The sequence below is a fragment of the Hippoglossus stenolepis genome, chromosome 11, assembly GCF_022539355.2.
Source record: "Hippoglossus stenolepis isolate QCI-W04-F060 chromosome 11, HSTE1.2, whole genome shotgun sequence".
In the NCBI taxonomy this organism is placed as follows: domain Eukaryota; kingdom Metazoa; phylum Chordata; class Actinopteri; order Pleuronectiformes; family Pleuronectidae; genus Hippoglossus; species Hippoglossus stenolepis.
Window position 1 is genome coordinate 10925329 of NC_061493.1, and position 20537 is coordinate 10945865.

The 20537-nt window shown below is 43.3% G+C and overlaps 1 protein-coding gene across 1 annotated transcript in view; it reads right to left on the bottom strand.

Moving 5' to 3' along the window:
* epha4b (eph receptor A4b) overlaps positions 1 to 18530 on the bottom strand; it is an 86519-nt gene extending 67989 nt beyond the window's left edge. Inside the window, exons 1-2 of the mRNA XM_035170594.2 lie at positions 18202 to 18530; positions 2079 to 2143 (exon numbers count right to left, since the gene is read on the bottom strand). Coding sequence (XP_035026485.1) covers positions 2079 to 2143; positions 18202 to 18313 — 177 coding nt within the window. The 5' untranslated portion in view covers positions 18314 to 18530. The remainder of the gene's footprint in view (positions 1 to 2078; positions 2144 to 18201) is intronic.
* Positions 18531 to 20537: the final 2007 nt, after the last annotated feature.

Consider the following 20537-nt stretch of genomic DNA (forward strand, 5'->3'; position numbering starts at 1 on the left):
TGGGGGCTTCTGGTGGAGACGGCAGATATTCTGGCCAAGACTCCATCTTCTGTTTGACGTTCACTGTTTACAGTCCGACTAGTTTCTTCATCACAGAGAAAACTTCTCCACACAAAACAAAAACTGCGATGGGTTGTTTTGGGTCCAGACGACATTTTGGCTAATCTCTATTAGCAGCTATCTGCATCTGAATGCACATAAATTAAAAAGCTTAACTGATGCATTTCGATCAATGTGTTCCGCCTCTTTTGCTCTACACCGTTTAAATGTGGGCAACCAAAGCCTGCTCAAACTACAAACGGAAACCAGAAGGCTTCCGACCCCTTCCGATTTTGGAGAAATTGTATCAGGACGACACGATTAATTTTGGACTCTAAATAAAATGTTTTAGTGATGATAAAACTCGGGTACATATAAAACCATCTTCTTGCATTGCTTTCAGTTCATCTTTTCCTATTTGGCGGTGTTGCTTTAAGCCTGTCTGCCTTCTGGCTGTTTCTGAGTGACACAACTTTTTATTTTCAGGAAAAGTCATAGTGAAGCGAAGAGACAGGAGCAGCTGGTTATCTCAGACAATTTAGCCTTCTGCATTTGTCTCCTTTAAACTGGCAGTGAACGGACAAAAACAAAGCTGTAGGATCATTTTTATTGGCGGAAGATAACATCAGCTCCGGGTTCCATAATGCACACACAAATTGAGACCAACCATGATAGAAAAAAAAACAGCTTTAACCAATTAAATAATTTCCTCTGTGCGATAAAACAGCTGATAGAGCCTTAACCCAAAGTAAAGACACTAAAACTAAACACTTTTCTTATGTCTCAGTCGATGCGGGTGTAGTTTATTTAACAGACGAGGTGTGTGTGTGTGTGTGTGTGTGCGTGTGCGCGTGCGTCTCTTCTCAGGTTCTGTACACACTCAGGAAGGAGACGCCAGATCCCCTCCATGCTAACAGTTCATGAATAAAGATATAACAGGATGGGCTTCATTTCATATATTTTACTTTTCTAGCCAACACACATCTTTGAGGGGTAAACTAACAACACATGTGCCTTTTCCGAGCCATGATTAATCCACCCCGACCTGAACCATATTTTCTATAAAACTAACTTGTGTAATCCACTTGTCAAAATTTAGAGTGAACCTTTTGGCTTAGCCACAGATGGAACACATTCTGCCGTCTATAAGGGCCTCAGTGAGGAAGAAAAAGAAGCACATACACAAACATCCACAATATGGCTCCACAATCAGCGCATTTCAATTGGGTGAACTTGATACCCTTGATTGCTTGAGAAAACAAAACCTTGCTTAGCTTCAGCTGCCTCTTCTCTGCTGCGCACAACCATGAAACTGCGTGTGGCATCCTGCAATTTAACACACTGACGCTGAATAGTGGAGAAGGAAGTGTGACTCAAGGGGAAATAGAATTAATTCAGTGCCATTCAACAGCTCTAGTGCTAGAGTGACATACAGATCCCGCTCTTATTTCTTTATTGAATAAACTTTGTCGCTCTTCCTCTCTCCACTCTCCACTCTTCCTCTCCTCTCACTTCTCTGTTTTTATTTTCCGATTCATGCTGGCTGCACTCCCTTGGTCCCCATACCTGCAAAAGGCTAGTTACATAACCACCCCCCTTCACGCACACACACACACACACACACACACACATTCATACACACATGCAAGCGACACAACATGTACACGTCATGTCCTCTTGTGTAAGAATATCTACCCTTCCACCCCGTCCCTTCACTCCATCCCCGAAAATCACAACCCGTAATAAATGGAGGCTCCGGTGCCACGGCGTTCTCAGCGCAGCAGAAATAATTTGTAAATTCCCCCTGCAGACTCCCGATTTAGCAAGGCGCGCTCAAGAACCCAGTGCTCTCTAAAACACACACTCCAGTGCTGCTGCCGTAGCTCTGAGTCGCTGCCTGTTCCCTGAAAATACAACGAGTCAACACAACCTGCAAGCTGTGATCAGATTTATGCTTCTGATGCCAGCTCCAACATAAAGAGAGGATTTTTTTTTTTGTGTGTGTGTGTTTGTGTTTGTGTTGTGCAGTATACACTCACCCCCTCATTAGGGTAAGCCTCCCAGCCCAGGTCGGCCAGAGCTGACATGGAGTCCAGCAACGTAACTGCAAAACACACAGAAGAAAGAGAGCAAGCATGTTAACATACTGAAAAGAAACTCATACATTACAATAATACTTCTCTGTCTCCAATGCATCATAAAACATTAGGTTGTAAACCTCCCATGTAAAACTCCAAGATGTTTCCATCTTTCATACAAGGGTGTGTTTTGTTGCATTGAGGCACAACAGCAGCAGAATCACAAACACTGGTAAACCTATAATTTCAGCTTTCAGATTACTGCGGTTGTGCTGCAGCTGCTGTGGTTCAAGGGGACACAAAGTCAGTCGCTGAAGCAGCATCAAGGCACCAAGGCCAGAGTTTATTTTAAAGGTGCATTCACACACATTTACATAAAGTGACACCCGCCCAAAACCTCGCTCTCTCTTTTCACTATCAACCTCTCGTCCTCCACAAGCCTGAAAAATCGTTGTTTTCATGAAGGAGAAAGAAGGCTGTGGGCAAAACGTATATTAAAACAATGGATTTCAGTGCTGACATGACCTCAGAATTAATCAAATATATCAGAGACTTATTAAACCACATCCACATATATTCAATATCTTCAAAACAATCACTTTCCTTTCCCCAATCAGGCTTAAAACAGTGCTTTTGTCTCAATCTCATCACCCTTTCGAGCCAATGAGCAGGCACATGAGTTGGACTGAACGCTTCAAGCTGTTACAATGGTCAGATCCATTTTATTAATCAATCATTGGCTATAAAACAGAAAATCTACTGAGCTTTTTGTGAACACTTCTCCCAACTGTGTGGATTATCCAGACACTGATTGAAAAGACAAAACCTGGGCACACAAAACAAAAACTATCACCAAGGCCACATGTAGTAATCGGTGAGTAACAATGCGTGTTACTAAGAAAACACACAGTAACCCTCTCGACACACATTTTACAACAATGTACAAACCTACAAATGGATTACTACAACTACGAAAAAGGTTTTGTTGAAATCTCACTTAAATGGGAGATTGTCATCCAGCACCAAGTGCAGAGGTGGGGGTGTATGTGCACATATGATTCAAATTACACCAGTTTCCTGTGTGTGATCTCCTGAGTGACAGGAGGTGGAAGTGGAAGAAGGATGCAGGAAGGTGAGAATGAAAAGTGAGAAAGAAGGTGGCAGGTTGAACAGCGGGAGGCATAATGAAAACCTGCTCAGACGCTGGTGTGCGGTTCTCCACCTGCGTGTGTGTGTGTGTGTGATCTTGTACAGCTGTCTTTGTGAGGACCAGTGTGTGTGTTTGTATGTGCGTGCCTGCCTGCGTGTGTGTGTGTGGTCTAGGTATGACACGCTGTGGGGACCTAAACTTTATAAAGTCGCCTTATGGGAACAAAAAGCATGTCCCCATAACATCAGGACATATTTTCCGGTTAGTTTTAGGTTGGTAAAAGTTAGCAGTAGAATTGTGTGGTGTCGGAATAATCAGAAAAATGAGTTCCCAACCAGGACATTTCACATGAACGCCATCTCAAGTTGGAATATCAACTCGGGACAGTCAGTGAAACTTTGATACACGGGTTACTGACGTCACAATGATCTTGTAACATTCTTATTTAACTATATACCTTTTTTCTGCTCTTTCTTTATTAGACATAAGCAATTTTTACCTATTGGTAAAATCCAGAGAACTGGCTACAGAGTTTTTTTTTCGCAGTTTGCCTTTCACACAGCGGGAGGTTTTCTGCACAGATACGTTCACAACAGCATAAAATCCTCCGCATTATTCAGACGAGAGGTGGAGCAGCCGGGTGCAGCAGACAGAGGCAGGAAGTGACGTATTAACTCGGCTGCTGAGCTCATGTGATCAAGTTTCCAGCACCCTGAGACCATCGTCTGCTCTTATCACCACAAACTCTTTTGACATCTTCGTCTGTGTCTTCAACGTGTGTGTCACCGCTTTTTCACCGGGAGATATTTGTTTTCTTTTAGTTTTTTTCATTTTTGCGTCTGTCGCGTGTTAGAAGCATCATCAACCCCCCCTGACTCGCTCGCGGGCTGTGTTCACACATCGACTTCTCCTGGATTTCTACAGACTTTATACTAGGAGGTCAGGTGGATCAAGTCCGTAGACACTACGGAGCGTCACACTCTGACATTTGCGTTCACACATGCACCTCCTCCAGAGAAAACAGGATCTGCGGAGTCCAGTTCATCTAAAAGCAGCTATGGAGACACAACACTGTGTGTGTGTGTGTGTGTGTGTGTGTGTGTGTGTGCTTGCGTGCTTGTTGAGGCTTGGCTCAGTCAGGTCCTAATCAAGTCTTCAACACCGCTGACCATCAATATTTAATCAGTATCCATCTGCAGAGACTGCTGCTTATCTCTTTCTTCTCTCTCTCACTCTAGCTCTCCCAGGTTATCCTCTCGCCATTGAAATCTTTGAACCTATGGTTTCAATCCACAGATCATAGATCAGACACCTGAGTCACTGACCTGACACGATGCAAAGTGACGGCATCAGTTTTAAACTTAGAAACATGCATATTCCCTCCAATTTCATAAGGGACCATGCAGCAGTGCCCTAGAAAAAACTACTCCAAAGTAAAAAGAAAACAGTTTGCCCTCCTGCATATAAATGAGACTAATCACTCAATTGAGAGAGGTAGAGAGTGGCTGTTTACAAGCCCCTCTGTGTATCCATACTCCCTGTAGGTATAACAAAGAACTGTAAAATTGGTCCAACCTCCTCTTTTCCTATCTATCCCTCTTTTTCCTCTAGCACTCACGCTGTTCATCAGCCCTAACTGAATCCCAGCCATTCTCCTCAGCTCAGCACACCATGACAGCAGGGAGGCATGTCATACTGCATTAGTGTATATGTGCGTATGCGCGTGTAACAGCCCACATAACTGCTCGTGTCCTGGCGCGCTCGCACACAGCAGCGTCTGTGTGAGAAAACAGCCAGAAAATAGTGCACTTGGTGTAATGAAGCAGGGAGAGAGGCTGCGTAGCGGAGCCGAGGTGAGAGAGCGATAGATTAAATGAGAGGGATGAGACAGAAACAGCGGAGGAGAGATGCTGAGCAGGGAAAGGTCAGCGGCAGCCTCCAGTCCGCGCGTGTATTCAGAGAAACTAAAGACCATTTAGACTTTTTTCACAGCTCATGTGCATTTGGAGTGGCGTACGGAAATTGGGCATAATAGTATAATAATATGTGATTTCAGGGCCTGACAGACAGGTGCGCACACACACACACACACTCCTATTTTTGTCGGTAAAAGCTTCTTATCAACAGGTATTAGGTCAAATCGTCAGTTTCACATACACTCAATTATACCAGTTATTTTCTGTGTGAGTCAATTACTGTTATAAATGTTCATGTTTTTCACAGAGTAGCCAATAGATAAGTACAAGCTTGATCGTTTTTTTCATTTTATTGTTTACACAAATGACACTAGTATCTAAGCTTCCAGATAGTTTTGATTGTATCCATGAAGATTTTAGGATATTTGAATACAAATGAGGTAAATATTATTTCTGGAGCTTTATTTTGTTTGTCTTCACAGAAATTATGATTCAAGGTAACACACAGGCCTCACTGTGGTTATTTTTAATTGGACCTTGGTTACCTTTGTACTCACTGACCATGTGTGTGTGTCTGCATCTTCTTTAATATCTTATGGACTCAACGGACGGTGCACCACATTTCCACCTTGTTGAGTCTGTCGTCATGCAAACATCTTAAGGGAAGGATTTCTCAGATAAAAATAAACCTGTCTGCAGGGCCGGACACGTCTACAGTGACTTTTTTGCTTGTGTAGTTTCTCATTGTGTAGAAATGTACGGGCCTAACAGAACTGCCTTGTAAGCCAAAGTGTTACAGAGGCCATTACATGTTCTCAAACCATTTTGCAGTCCACTGGGAAAACACACACACACATACATAAAACTACACGTTGACACTTTTTCTCTTCTCCTCACACCTCCTGTCAATACCACTTATCACTTGACTATCACTAATCAATGACTGGACTCATCCATTATGTATTAGCTATAGCTTCCTGTCTGCTGACACAGCGAGAATGCATATAGGCTATATATAAACATGTGTGTGTTTGTTTGTTTGTTTGTGTCTGACATTAAGAAAATACAAAGCTTTCTTACCTAAACAGACATGAATGTCTTTCTATCTATTTAGTGCTAAAGTTGTATCTTTCCATCCATCCATCTAAATCTAAAGCTCTTACCCTCTATCTTCGCTTTCTCGGGGGAAATGTGTGAGAGAGAGAGAGAGAGAGAGAGAGAGAGAGAGAGAGAGAGAGAGAGAGAGAGAGAGAGATATCTAAGCCGGGGCCAGGCCTGCTTTGGCCCGGAACAAAAACACCAAGCTCATCATTCAGTCACTCAAGCCTGGCTCATGTTCGATGTAATGACAAGTCTCTCTCTCTTACACACACACACACATAAATGATGAGCAGCTAAAAATGATATATCATACTCACAGTGGAGCACATTCCAAAATTGAACACTTAGGGACAACAATGGAAACCAAAAAGACAATCTATCGACACACACAGCTTTCCCCAGCACTCTATCTTTAAATAACACTTTCACACAAAGCAATTCACACATGGGCCCTCGTGCTCATAATATTTCCTAAGCTTCTATCAAGAGACATCAATGCACCGATCCATACACGTGCACATGTGGCCTGATTACTGCGAGAGATGTTTGGTTACTGATGGACACGCTGTTGTATCGATCTTCAGCACCAAACTGTGAGGTTTACATTATGAGAATGAAAGAAATTCCTGTACGGAAGCAGCAATATGCTGAAACGGCACTTTCTACTACGCCCAGAGCCAAATACAAGAAACCCAAAACATTTTCTCAATCTCTTTGTCTCTCCATCTCCTCTCTGTGTCTGTCTGTTTTTCTTCTCACTCCTGTTTCCTCCCCCTGGGGTGTCTGTCTCTCCCTGTCTTCCTCTCTTTTTTCTTTCTCCTTCTCTGTCTGTTTATGTCTCTCTCTCTCTCCCCTCTCTCTCGCTCCCTCTCTCTCTCTCTCTCTCTCTCACTGCTTCAGCTGGGCTGCAAGAAGCTGTGATCCACCTGCCAAGAATCAAACGCCGCTGCCAACAACCAGACTGGCGCACAAAGAGACCGGGATGCTTACACACACTCGCACTCGCACACAAAACTGACAAACACACAATTTAGGATGGTGCCAGTGCCACGAAGAGAAAAGGCTGCACAATAAGACCACCACGCAGACTCAATATAGAGTACAATATGAGACTACATAATGAGTTCGTAAGATCTTTTCTGCTCAGAGCAGAAAATATTAAATTTAAATCAGTAGATTTGGTGGGGCTTGCTGATCCTGCATGAAAAAGCCTCACTGTTTTTCTTTCTTACTGATTTTAAATACAAGCCCTGGGTTTTTCTTATAGGTGCAGATCGGCTTAAACCAATTTTCACCCAGGTTTTATGTTCCTCACACCAAGAGGTTTGCTGTGTGTTCCTGCTTTAAAAAATGCAGACAACTGCACTTTACAGTAATTCAGCTGAGTGATCCTCTTGTGACAGAAAGTAATCCAGTAATAGAACGTGAAGAGAAAATTGGGGAAATGCAGATGAGATGATGATCATACTATCTTGTAGATGATGTTTCAGATTAGCCAGATTTTTTTATTTGTGAGTTTGTAAAGATTGTTATTTTCATCTTTTTTGTAATAACTATTCAAACATAAAACCAGTGATTGACTTAAATTGTACACATTCAATAGGACTTCATAGGACTTAATAGGACTACGTATATACAAAGTGCAACAATATCCATAAACTATTAGCACAATATTTCTTGCATCATAAGATAAATTTTACCTCAACTCTGGGGTTAAAAAGCTGGACGTCACAGTTAATACTACTCTCACATCTGTATGCTGAGTTAAACTTCAGCCAACTGCTAGTTAGCTTAGCATAAAGCAGTGTCTAAATTCCGAAGCGTCGCTTTGGAATAGAGATTTCGAAGGGTCGTTCAATTGTGGCCGACAAATACATCCTTCCATTCCCAAGCAACCAAGGCTCCAATGGTTGGACCTTTCTTACTTCAACCTGTCCCAGGTTTCATTGCGCAATGAATGGCGATGAAGCTGAGCTGCAGTAAGAACAGTCGCTTAAAGTAGCTAATGATGTAATGCCAAAGATGGTGAAGCAAATAGGAAATCCGCCGTAGACCACATCGTCGGTCAAAGGCCGCCTCCTTCATGAGCTGTGTAGACCGGGTCCTCTGAAGGAGGAGGTCCCTGAATTGGGACATAGCTCCAGACTGGAGAGTGTGGGTAGCTAGTCTGTTTTTGTATGGATTAAACAAACTAGGTAATGGATTATTAAGCTTTAAAGTTGCAGTTAAAAAATGTTATGTCCTTGGGATGGAGCCAGGCTAGCTGTTTCCCCTGCTGCCTATATGCTAAGCTCGGCTAACCGTACCCTGTTAAAAGCCTCATATTTAGTGCGCAGACACAAGAGTGGTATCGATCTTCTCATCTAATTTGCTGAAAGAAAGATGAGTGTATTTCCCAAAAGGCTGAACTGTATGACGTTCATCAGAGGGACATTACTACGGAGACTGAAATCACCTCTTCAGAAACAATAGCCGGCTTCAGTAAAGATAACTTACTCTGCTCACACACACACACACACACACACACACACACACACACACACACACACACACACACACACAGCCTCTTCTGCCTCCACTCCACTGAGATTGCAGTTCAACGCGTGAGAGTGTTGTCAGGGCAACAAAACAGGCCGATGGAGAGCAGGATGAAGAAGTGAGAAGAGTTGAGCTCTGAACTTTGGAAGCAAACTGGTGTCGAACGAAGACTCGCTACATTTTCTCTCATGCTGTCTTTCCATCAGTCCTCTCTCCACTCATCCACAAACCACCAGAGGCTCTCAGTCCATCTTTTTTCCTCCAGTTTTCTCTCTCCATCTGCGCTCTCATCCGCTGTTCATTTCATTGAAGTTGTGTGCTGCTGTATATCCTTCCTGTCCTACCTCATCGCCTGTTTTACCTCATAAATATGAGATACATCCTTTGTCATAATTTAATTAATGGAACTGTTGATGTAAAATATTCACTTATTTCCTCTGTATGTGAATGACGGGTGTATTTCTCCTGCCGTTGGCAAATCTCAATATGCAATGTTTTTAATTTCCTCTCACAGTGAGTTTTTTTGGGTGGGATGAGTTGCAGGATTTAACAGTGAAAATAATATTCTTCTTCAAGTGTGACCGCTGTCTGCAAATTGAATGTGTCTATGATTATTTAATTTTAATATAAATTATTCTTTGATTCTGTTCTACTGCTCCTGTTTTTAACTAAGTATTCTGAACAGAGAAATATTATATTGATCCTCTACACTTTGACAAAGACGACATCAATTACACATCAGGCCAGAATAAATTACACAGATTTAAAAGAGTTGTGTTTTGTGAAACACATGAAGAAAGCATGGTGATGTGGTAGTTATGTCTCTGGACCATCAGTTGTCTGACGTACACAGAATCAATTATAAAACAATAAATAAAGATATAAAAAAACAAAATCATTTGTCTTTAGACTGAAAACCAAAGTTCATAAAATTGCATTTTAATTGATTAATGTACTCTGAAATATGAATGAATAATTTCATAAACAACAACAAGCTGAGTTTGATGAATGCAGAAGATAAATTGGTTATTATTTGCTGCTTTCCTCTTTCATTACGTATGATAATGATGGGAAAATTTAAATAGATCAAAGAAATAAATGCAGCAGCCTCCAGGAAACCAGAAACCAGAGAGAGTAAATCATCAACTGGTGAAATAACAAAGAGTGGTGGGAATAATGGAAAGTCAAAAAAACACCCAATCAGAAAACCTGGATAATGTTCATCAATCATCTAGATAACTTACGATATGGACATTTACGAGATCAAGTCGAGTATCAGAAGAACCAGCTGTCATCAGTTCACTCTTGTTTGTATCTACTTTTTCTGTGTAACACACTCTTACACACCTACAGTCATAGACTTATTTAGAGGGAGACTACTCATATTAACCAAGACATTTTTTACTTATCAAATGCTCTTCCTGCATTTACATGTCTGAGATGTGAGGCTGGATTTTCATGAATAAGGCAAATGACAAATCTAACCCAATTTCAGGTAAAAAAAAAAGTCAGTCTTCTCTGCTGCTGTCCAAGAGGGAAAAAAAATGTGAAGACGCACTTTTGCAATGCTGCTGCTTTAGAGGATTTTTTTTTTAAAGAATGTGCCATGGTTTATTGAGAATTGTATTCTCTACAGCCTTGAAAAAAAAGTTGTGGCGACCCAAAAGGCAGACTGAGCGCGAACCTGAAAATGTTTATGAAAATATTCATATAAGTGACGAACTGTACCTCGATGAGACCCCCAGCCCCCTCCCCCTTCCACTGTGGAAGAGGGTACAAGCCAACTCTGCTATTTCATATAACACGTGCAGAGGAGTAAAGATGCCATTCTGACAGAAGACTATGACAGGAGGGCTGCCCTAGTTTGTCGCTTGAAGAGGCTCCGGAGTGTTTGTGTGCATGCGCGCGTGTATGTATGTGTGTGTGTGTGTGTATGTGTGTGTGTGTAGGTTTGTCTGTGCATGCTGGTTGAACGCTTACAGTGTTGAACTGTGACATCCAGTCAGATCCAGACACTTTTTTTTTTAATAAGCTCCTTCCGCCAGTACACCAACAACTCATGAAGGGCAAAAAGCAAAAAACACACACACACATTGGTCCCCACAAGGTCTACTGATCCTGACAAGGTCAGTGTTTACACTGGAAAATGTCCTAAAGAAGGAACAAAAAACGAGTACACACACATTAGAATTCAGAAATGACCTGATAGAAATGAAACCACTGCTACCAGTCTGTACATACTCTCTAAACTGCGACGCATCGCTCCAAAGAACTGACTTAAAATAGAAGGTGAGGACTGATTAGAGGTAATGAGCAATGACAGATAAAGATTTTGTTTTTCTCAGTAAGACAAGGAACAGCTACATTCTTCCCCCTCAAGTGTATGTTTTTCTGTCCTGGGGCTTTTCTCCATTTCTTTGTGCTCCGTTAGTTCTTAAGACAATCTTTCTGATGGGACAAGAACACACACACACACACACACACACACACACAGACGTATGGCTGTCACACAGTGGTTGGTCACATGAGGGTAAATTGGCCTGGAATCTCTGGAGTGTGCCATGGCAATGGAGACAGATAGGAAATCACATGTCAGATAAAGGTGTGCAGGTTGCTACTGTCGATACACACACATAATATATAGGCAGTCACACACACACACCTCAGTGCCTGTCGATACCACACCTACAGTAATTGCCCGTCCATCAACTTTGTCTGACTGCCCTGCTGCCTCCATAAAATCAAACTTAAACCAATTTGCACCGATGTGGACGGCATCAAGTAGTAAATAGACGAGTTAAACTGGTAAAACATGGGAGCGTAAAAGGATGGGGGGGGGGTTAGGATGTACTGCAGGAGAATTCACGGGGGGGTTATGCTAACACACCAAAACAACACACACATGTTTGATAGCTTGGCCTTGTTTGCTGCTGTTCAGTTTTGTCTGTTAGAACTCTAGAGGCTTGAGTTAAAATCCCTGTATTTTCTTGTTTTTCCATAAAAAGAAGACCCTCACTCAGAATGCTTTAGACTGTTAAACATACAATATGTAACTTCAGCCACTAGGGGTCCCCCAGTCAAAAACAATAACGACGATAATGGGAGTTGTTTTCAACACCAGGAGCGTGTCGATGCAAATCGACCTCACACAACCCAGGCGCAAATCATGTTCACGAATGAGGTAATGTATTTAAGTTTTACTCACGTTACGCAGCGAACGGCAATGAATATTTGGGATCAATACAAACAGTGGAAGGACAAAGCTGCCAAATGGCTAACTGTGTGAGACGGGCAGAGCCACAGGTAAAGCAGATGTGACGCAGCTAAAAGGCGACTGAAATGAAACGTCCTGTTACTTTGAATAAACTCTGGGATTTTTCTGGGTTTGAACATTGATGGAAACATTTTAGATAATGTAATTGCACAAGTCCAAAACATTTATAAACAAAGGTCTTGAAGGAATAAGAGGACGAATTGTTATATATTACATCTTTAAGAATGTCTGTTAAATGATTAATTTAGATTTTATGCTAATCCACCATCTCTATAGTGGTTAAGTTTATGCAATTGCTTTAGTAAGGTTTGGGAAAAGATCTTGGTCGTGTTTAAAAGATGTGAACAGAGGTCTCTGCTGTCAGAAACTTTGTACAACCATCCACCCACTGCAGCAGTACTACAACATTAAGGTACCTCGGCTCTTTTGTCAGGAGAACCTTTGAAGCATTCTGGAAATTAAAATCAATGGGTAGCCTAACTGCATGAATATTTCAGTTAAATCCAAGCCTTAAAATTCTTAGGTATTTTTTTCTCGTAATACCTTCAATGCCTTTCATGAACAGTGGAGAAACTATTGGAGCGCTGGTCAGCAAACACATCTACAGCTGACCCAAATCCTCGGCTGTTTGTTTGTGAAGCTGCCTAATGCAGCCTTTCACAATCATGACACGAGCCAAACCAGCAGAGCAAACAACAAAAGGATAACAGAAAGCGAGGGAGAGAAAGAGGAGGAGAGAGGGGAGGGAGGTAAGGAAACAACCAAATTCAATTTAGCCAAATTAAAGGTCAGGAGGTGCAGGGGTGAGAGGAAACCAGGAAAAGAGGAATTTGTGTGTGTGTGTGTGTGTGTGTGTGCGCGTGTGTGTGTTTAACAGTGGCCAAGGCCCAGTGATCAGTGACTGGACCAGCAGTTAAGGGCTTGTTCAGAGGGGGAAGGGGTCAGCAGACATGGCGGTGGGTGGGGGGAAAACCCACTTACATCCAAACTTCACTTCAGACAGCACACACTGAGAGAAGACTTCCTCTGACATTAATGAGCTCTGCATCTGACGGGAATCATCCGAGCCTAAAAACTGTTCCAAGTTCTATTCAAGCTAGTTAACACACACACACACACACTGACACACTGACACACACACTGACACACTGACACACACACACACACACACTGACACACTCACACACACACGTACATTCACTCTGACAAAAGGAACAGAAAATATTGTGTTTAGTTACTTTCTGTCATGTCAGCTTGTGGAAAGACGATAATTGAATTACAGTACACACTGACTACATAATATAAAAAAGGTCTGTACATTAATCTAAGTAAACTACAAAAACCAAGTAACACAGATAATAAGTAAGAATAAGTCTTCATCCTGTGGCTGTAGACTGTATCTGAAGATGGACAACATGTCTCCGAGATATTTTGGCTTTAATTCTGGATAGTGGGAGGACCACTATCCAGAATTAAAGCCAAAATATCTCGGATATGAACACCGCCGTCTTGCGCATTTGGATCCAGAGTCTGTTCAGTAGTGATCGGGGGAAGGAGCCACAGCAGCGAGGTTGCATCAATACACGTGCTCGACCAATCGAGAGTCAGTTAAAGCAACAATTATGACGTGTTCGCCCGTTTCTATAGCATCAAATAACTAATTAAAACCAAACCCTGGAAAACACTTGAACAGACCACTTGATAAGAACTACCTAAAACATGAGAGTTTTATAAAATATCTCTCTGCGAGAAAGAAGAAAGCAAAAATGTTATTGGTGCTCTGTTCAGCAGGGCACAGAGAGATGGTTGGGTTATTCAGTTTGTCTTGATCTGCTTCTCTGTCGTTGTTCTCATTTTCCTTTCTCACTTTGTCTCACAGATTCTCTCTGGTGGATCTGTCTTTTTGTCTTTTATTTATCATTTGAGTCTCTGTCGCTCTCTCTCTGTCTCTCTCTCTCACACACACACGCAATCAATCCGTGAGGTGAAGCCCTCGCAGCAGAATCATTCTCTGTCACTGAGCTGTATTTATAACCCCATCTATCAGCCAGCCCCGGGAATACGTGACACTATTCTCAGGACCAAGACCACCAAACTGCCCCCCAGCCGTGCATTAGAGTAGGATCAGTGTATGTGGGCGTTTGTGCGTGTGCATGTGCTCATATGCCCATTTGTGCTTGTGCATGGGCCTGTGTTAAGCAGATATCAGAGCTCAACCTCATTACAGAAAACACACAGCAGCTCACAACTCCTGTCCAACTGTTGGCGATCAGCGGAAGAACCAGCGAGAGAGAGGGAAAGAAAAGAAGACGACAAGAGGGAAAACAACCAAGGAGAGAGTGACGGAGGGCGGGAGGGAGGCAGATGGAAAATAGAGAAGGGCAGAAATGGGAAAAAAAGCAGGATTGGAGATGGAGTAGTGGAGGTAGTAAAGAAAACAGGAGGGTGCTTGCGCTTGCTGTCTTCTCTGATGAGAGCGGAGATCTATATCCTCTTCTGTCCAAGGTCACGGTTGTTACATGGGAGCAAAGCAATATCTCGGACCCCCACACACACACACACACACTATGTGAGATATGGCTCTGCCGATAACTACAAGCTACCATTATAGATTAAAGCAATTAAACTGGAGGCGACCTTTAACCGAACATTATGCCACAGTCAGGATCTTGTGTGAATCATAAGATGTGCGTGTGTGATGAGAGTGTGTGTGTGTGTGTGTATGTGTGTGTGTAAGTAGAGGGCATGCTTTACATATGCTTGCCTCACTGCTCACCCTCATGTTCACATTACGAAGCAATGCAGCCTTTTCCCACCCAGCATCCCGAGGCCAGTCCAATAAAAATACATGTCTGGTTGCAAGATTACATTAAATCTCAAAACTGTAATAAAACTGAATAGGCCAGAGTACCGCAATCCCACACTGCCGGTACCTATCAGACAGAATCACAACACAGATTTCGGTGCCTTATTTCGGTGCCTGAGCTATGTACTGCAACCCATACAGGCAACATTAACATCCCCACATGTGCCTAGTTAACATTACACTTAACTGGTGGCAACACGGCTCTGGAAGCACGTAACATTAACCTATAGTTACCTAGTAGCTACCCCAAGACGACAGACGACACAACAACAAAAGTCCTAAAGCTAAACGTAAAGTGTGGGTGTATTTCACCCAAAAAGATACAGACACCGGGACGTGCGGCAAAAGTTTAAAAATGGGAGGAACACGACAAACTGAATGAAGCACCTGGCGACACATGGGATACTTTCAAAAGCAGAGGGATTTTATATTTGTTTGCTTGTATGACCCCTCAGCTGGCTGGGTGGACGTCCCAACTTCCAATTTGCCTTAGCAACAAAAAAGCCGTTCTTATTATATAGAGCGTTTTAAAGAAAAAAGTATTGCATCTGTCACCGTTTCAGCACCAGCAACATTTTAAAAGCATCTTTTTAGCATCCCTTATTGGAAAAAAACCCAAACGAAACCCAACCCTAAATATATTCCCTGTTCTGTTGTTTCACCCCCTCCCTCACCCTGGGCAGAGGAAGGAATTAAAACATTAATTTGCATCCCTTATAGTCAACATCCCGTTGCAGCTGAAGGAAGCATAGAGCTCCAATCATGCTTCTGTGTTTTTTCTAGGCTTGAGGAGGTATATTTAGAGACAGATAAATAGAAGGAAGTAATCTGCTCTATTCCCCAGCATGATTCTGCACTAGAGGGGGAGCAGGAAAAAAGTAGGCCCAGAGAAAGAGAAGACAATTGTCGTTCCACTGGGTTATCAGGAGGGTAAAGTAGGGATGAAGACAGCGGGACAAAAAGGAACCGAGCAGAAACCTGTGAGCATCCACCCAGCTGTTACATCAGTATGCCCCCAGGGCCGGGACTCGTTGTGTGTTGGGCTCCCTCTGCTGGCTCACAGAAACTCACCCCACTCCTCCTCCTCCCTGTTCTGCTGGTAACAAAGACCTTCAGAGGATGCTCTTCATCACAACAACTTATGAATGAGCCCATTTCATCCACAGATCATGTTCCCCAAGTCCACAGTTAGTAGCAATTTGGAGCAATTCTCTCAGTTGTGCCAAGGCACAGTGTTCCAGCCCACCCTCATAACTGGGTTTCTTGTAAATGCCAACAATTTCGGAGCAGATCAATAAGCCCTTGTAGTAAACTAAGCTTGTTGACAGCTTAACACTATTTTGCTGCTAACACTATCAGCTGTATCAAAGGGACTGTGCTCTTAATTGAGCTTTGAGAGTTGTGTATCTCCTTTTATGACAGCCGTGCTTTTCGCTACGAGACAGACTCAGAGGGAGGATTTCCTGGAATAACATGACTGCCGAGATGCGTGGGTGGAGAATATGCACACTCATAGACTAACACAAGGTACAGATGCACACACACACACACACACACAAACTGGCACAAAAGAAAAGCAGTCCCTCAGCTAAGCGTGCAGTCACAGCAGGAAAACTGGCAGGCTGAGAGGTAAAAGCAGAGCATAGAGCGGCGGACAAAAATGGCTTCATTGGATTACTGTCCCACTGGGGCACACACACAAACACACACACACAACACTAATACACACACATACACAAGTCAGGGGCTTGGCTAAAAAGTGCCAATTAGTCCAATGGGCTGAAGCAGCAGGACAGAGAAATGATCAGAGGGGGAAGGACAAAGACACTAGACACCCAATATAAAAAGTGTACATTGAAAACTCTGTTGACCTGTCAGTCACCTCAAAAATTCTCCAGTTGAACATCAGACACACACGTGCACAGCAGCTCACAGATGCCCCCTGTGCGCTTATCCCTATCAACAGGAGTTTCCTTTGGCTTCCAGGGGGGTTACATCATTCATGCTCGTTTGAATGAATATTTCATCGGTGTGTTAGTGTCTCCCTCACATGCATTGTCTCCTGCTGTTAGCGCACTGCTCTTCCTTCTCCGCTCGCTGCCTACCTAACCTCCAGAGCTTTTGTTCTCTATGAGCTCCTCTGGGCTGTGACATACACTCAGCTCACACACAGTTGAGTCAGCCAGAGACATGCAGGAGGTCCCCTCAAACCTGAGTGTGGCCTGGCCTGTGCTGTCCCGTGTGCGCGGGGGGTTGATGTGAAATCATTTGACTGTTTAATCTACTGTGAAAGTAGGAGAAAGGTAGCAACCATGCAGCTCATGACAGGGATGCAGCCTTGTTGAGCCGCACAAAAGGACACGACCGGAGCTGTGAATGAAAACGCTTCACAGGATGACAGTCAAGTCACAGCTGGTATCACCTCCAGTCAGACTGCCTGACAGCACGAGAAGCAACAAACAAACACTCACAAAAGACCCACCGTGTGCTCCTCAAACCAGTTATTTTGAATGTGCACTGCTGTGCTCCTTTCTCCACTTAGAAGTTCCCATCTGGAGCCAGCTCCCATGTTTCAGTCCAGCAGGCAGTCAGGAGTAGTTAGTGAGTAAATGCATTGGCTAATTTCAGGCCCAGCATCGATGTTAATACAATAACCAGGAGAAGCTCAGCAGCAGCGTGTGACAAATTTAATGTAATTGCTGCTCCTCATTTGTAGACTGCAGCAGAGGGGAAGAGCATCTATCAGTGGGTTATAATGAAGATATCTATAATTTAGAAGCATTGTGACACAGAGGTCAATATTGCTTTGGCATAATCATTATAAGTTAGGCTGCTTTAATGCAAGAAAAACAAAAAGAGTAAGACAGATGTGGAGCTTTTTCCAGATGTCAGAAAGTAAAATTGTCCACATCAGCCATCTCCATCCTCAGCATGTCAGGGATGCATGTGTGTATATACGTCATGCAAATTTAATTCCAATATTCCCGGGAAAGAAAAAACGTGACGAACAGTTTCTCCCCCCCTCCTCAGCTTCCCTCCATCTCCGCTTTTCTTTATGCATCATTCATAACCGAGCCGAGCACTTTCTGCGCCGCTCCGCTCCGCGCTCTCCCCGGCCAGTGGAAGCGCAGGGACCGGGGCTCCTCGTCCGCCAACGCAGCGCACAACAGCCCCAAAGTCATCTATGTATACACGCTCACACGCACACTCACACAACCTTCCAGGTCCAGGACACCCACCTTCATTCTCCGGGTAATTCCGTAAGGCTCGGCACGGCGACAGAAAGAGGAGCAGGGAGTACAGGAGGAGAGGGGATGGATAGATCCACAGGACGCGTGGTGGTGGTGCCATTTTTCAGGCTGCGCTGCGCCCTCGCTGCATCCCTGTCGGCGGTGTCGAGTCGGTGAGCGCCGCTCTGCGATTGAGGAGAGAGAGTGGGGAGAGAGAGAAAGAGAGAGGGGGAGAGTGAGGAAAGTAGAGAGAGAGAGAGGAGGAGGTGGAGGAGGAGACGCTGGGAAGGAGGGTCCACAGTCAGCCAAGTCCTGTCATTCAGCCGCCTGGCTGTGGGGTGGTACAGCAGCGGTCTTTGGAGACTCCTTGCACCGGGTTACACTGCAAAACAAGAGGGAGAAAAAAACATCTGAACAAGTGATTTTAAGTTTGAAAGTATAATTTGCCCTACAACTTAGAAAACAACAGCGAATTTCAATTGTCAGTGCTTCAAGGACACAATGAAAATTCTGTAATCTCTTTCAAAGCCATCCTAAAAGCACAGTGGAGCCTCAAATTTATAAAGTATATATGTCACAGCAAAATCAAACCTCTTATGGGATTATAGGATTCTAATTCTGTAATTCTGTAAAGCCCATTCATTTAAAAAGAAATACGGATATAGCAAAACAAGAGTTTCACTTTTTTAAATCTGTTATAGTGCATTGGCCGTTCTCAACCTGCCCCGAACTAGAGAATCGGTTGTCATTGTAAACGCATATCATTATCCACAACATCACTAAAGGTAAAATCACAGTTTCCGTGTCCGCCGGTCCGCTATGGTCCTCATGACGTAACTGTCTCATCCACCCATGTCCACTAAGGTTCTCATGAACTCCTATACGGTCGTCCGTGTGCAGCCCAAAATTTGCAACTGTGCTAACTGTATGTATCGACTGCGCATGTTCCAGGTACAATATATGCACCGACCAGAATGGAATGTTGGATCAAGTACGCATGCCTGGGACGCCAGACCAGCGTGGACCCTCATTTTAGTATAAATGGAACTGTGGGCATGTACGTGGGACTGGAACGAGTAGGCAACTCTCAGTGGACATAGAATGCGGAAAGTATGGTCAATAAAGTGCTAGTTGCCTATTATTCAAATTCTATTGATATTGAAAGTATCACATGTTCAAATCGCAGCAAATGTGACACTGCACTTCCTTAACAATACACAAACCAAGTGTGAAGCCATTAAAACAGTTCTCAAGGCACAAGAGCTACAGTCAGACAAACAGTGATCTCTGGAATCATTAGATGGATTTATAACAATGGCATGAAGTAGTTGTGTTTTCATCAACCCATAAGGAACAGACACACTGTTTGACATGACTGTAATCACTGAAAATCTAACCATGGCATCCACCTGCAGCACTTAACCTGTATTCACTGTGGCCTGTATTAAATTCCTTTACAATAGACTATGCAGTTAAGATAGTCATTCCACTGTGTTTTATTTAGTTTAACTCAGAACCACATTCTCTGGAAACCACAACAAAACCAGGCCTCTCGTGCTGTTTGGATCCACAGTCAACAGTGGGTAGCGCCAGGATAAACTCTTCCATCTCACTGTAGAAAAGACTGTCAATTATTTTGATAAGCGACATGGGCACAAGCCAATTACAGCATTAGTGTCAGCTCCAGCTCGCCTCGCTCTGTCTTCGCCCAGTTGTTGATATGGTTCCTGCAGATGTGACCGGCAGTAGGCAACGCTGACATGCACAACGGCTCCCAATCAAACCCTTTATGGAGATTTATTCAGCCTATATTACATGTATTTGAATGCAGTTTGGACGTCAGGAATGTGAATGTGGCTGTTGGTATGTCTCGCGCAGACTTGTCTTTAAACATGAATAAATAATGTGCACAGCCTGTCATGTGAAATGTGTGAGGAAAAGCTGTGAGTGTGCAAGGTCAACCTTTCAATCGTTCACTTCTTAAACACAGCCACACAGGACAGTGCTCCTGTGGCCAATCCCCTGCAGTACAGGCATTAGAGGGGTATCATTCTTCTCATGGAAACTTCAGCGAAAAAAAGCAAATGAGCATCGTTCCCATAATGTTAAACTTTTCATTTAATCCTAACACCTACTTATACATTCTGCTGACTGGTTCCGGATATAAATTGGGTAAAATTAGAGCCCATTTTCGGATCTAAATCAGTATTTTTCTTGCTGTGGATGCCCAGCACACCTGAGAGAACGGGATAAAGAGATCCCAGAGGTCACCTGAAGCACTGGGGTTTTATTTCCCCGCAGGCAGCAGGCAACTGTGATGCAACGCGCGCCATGATTTATGGAAA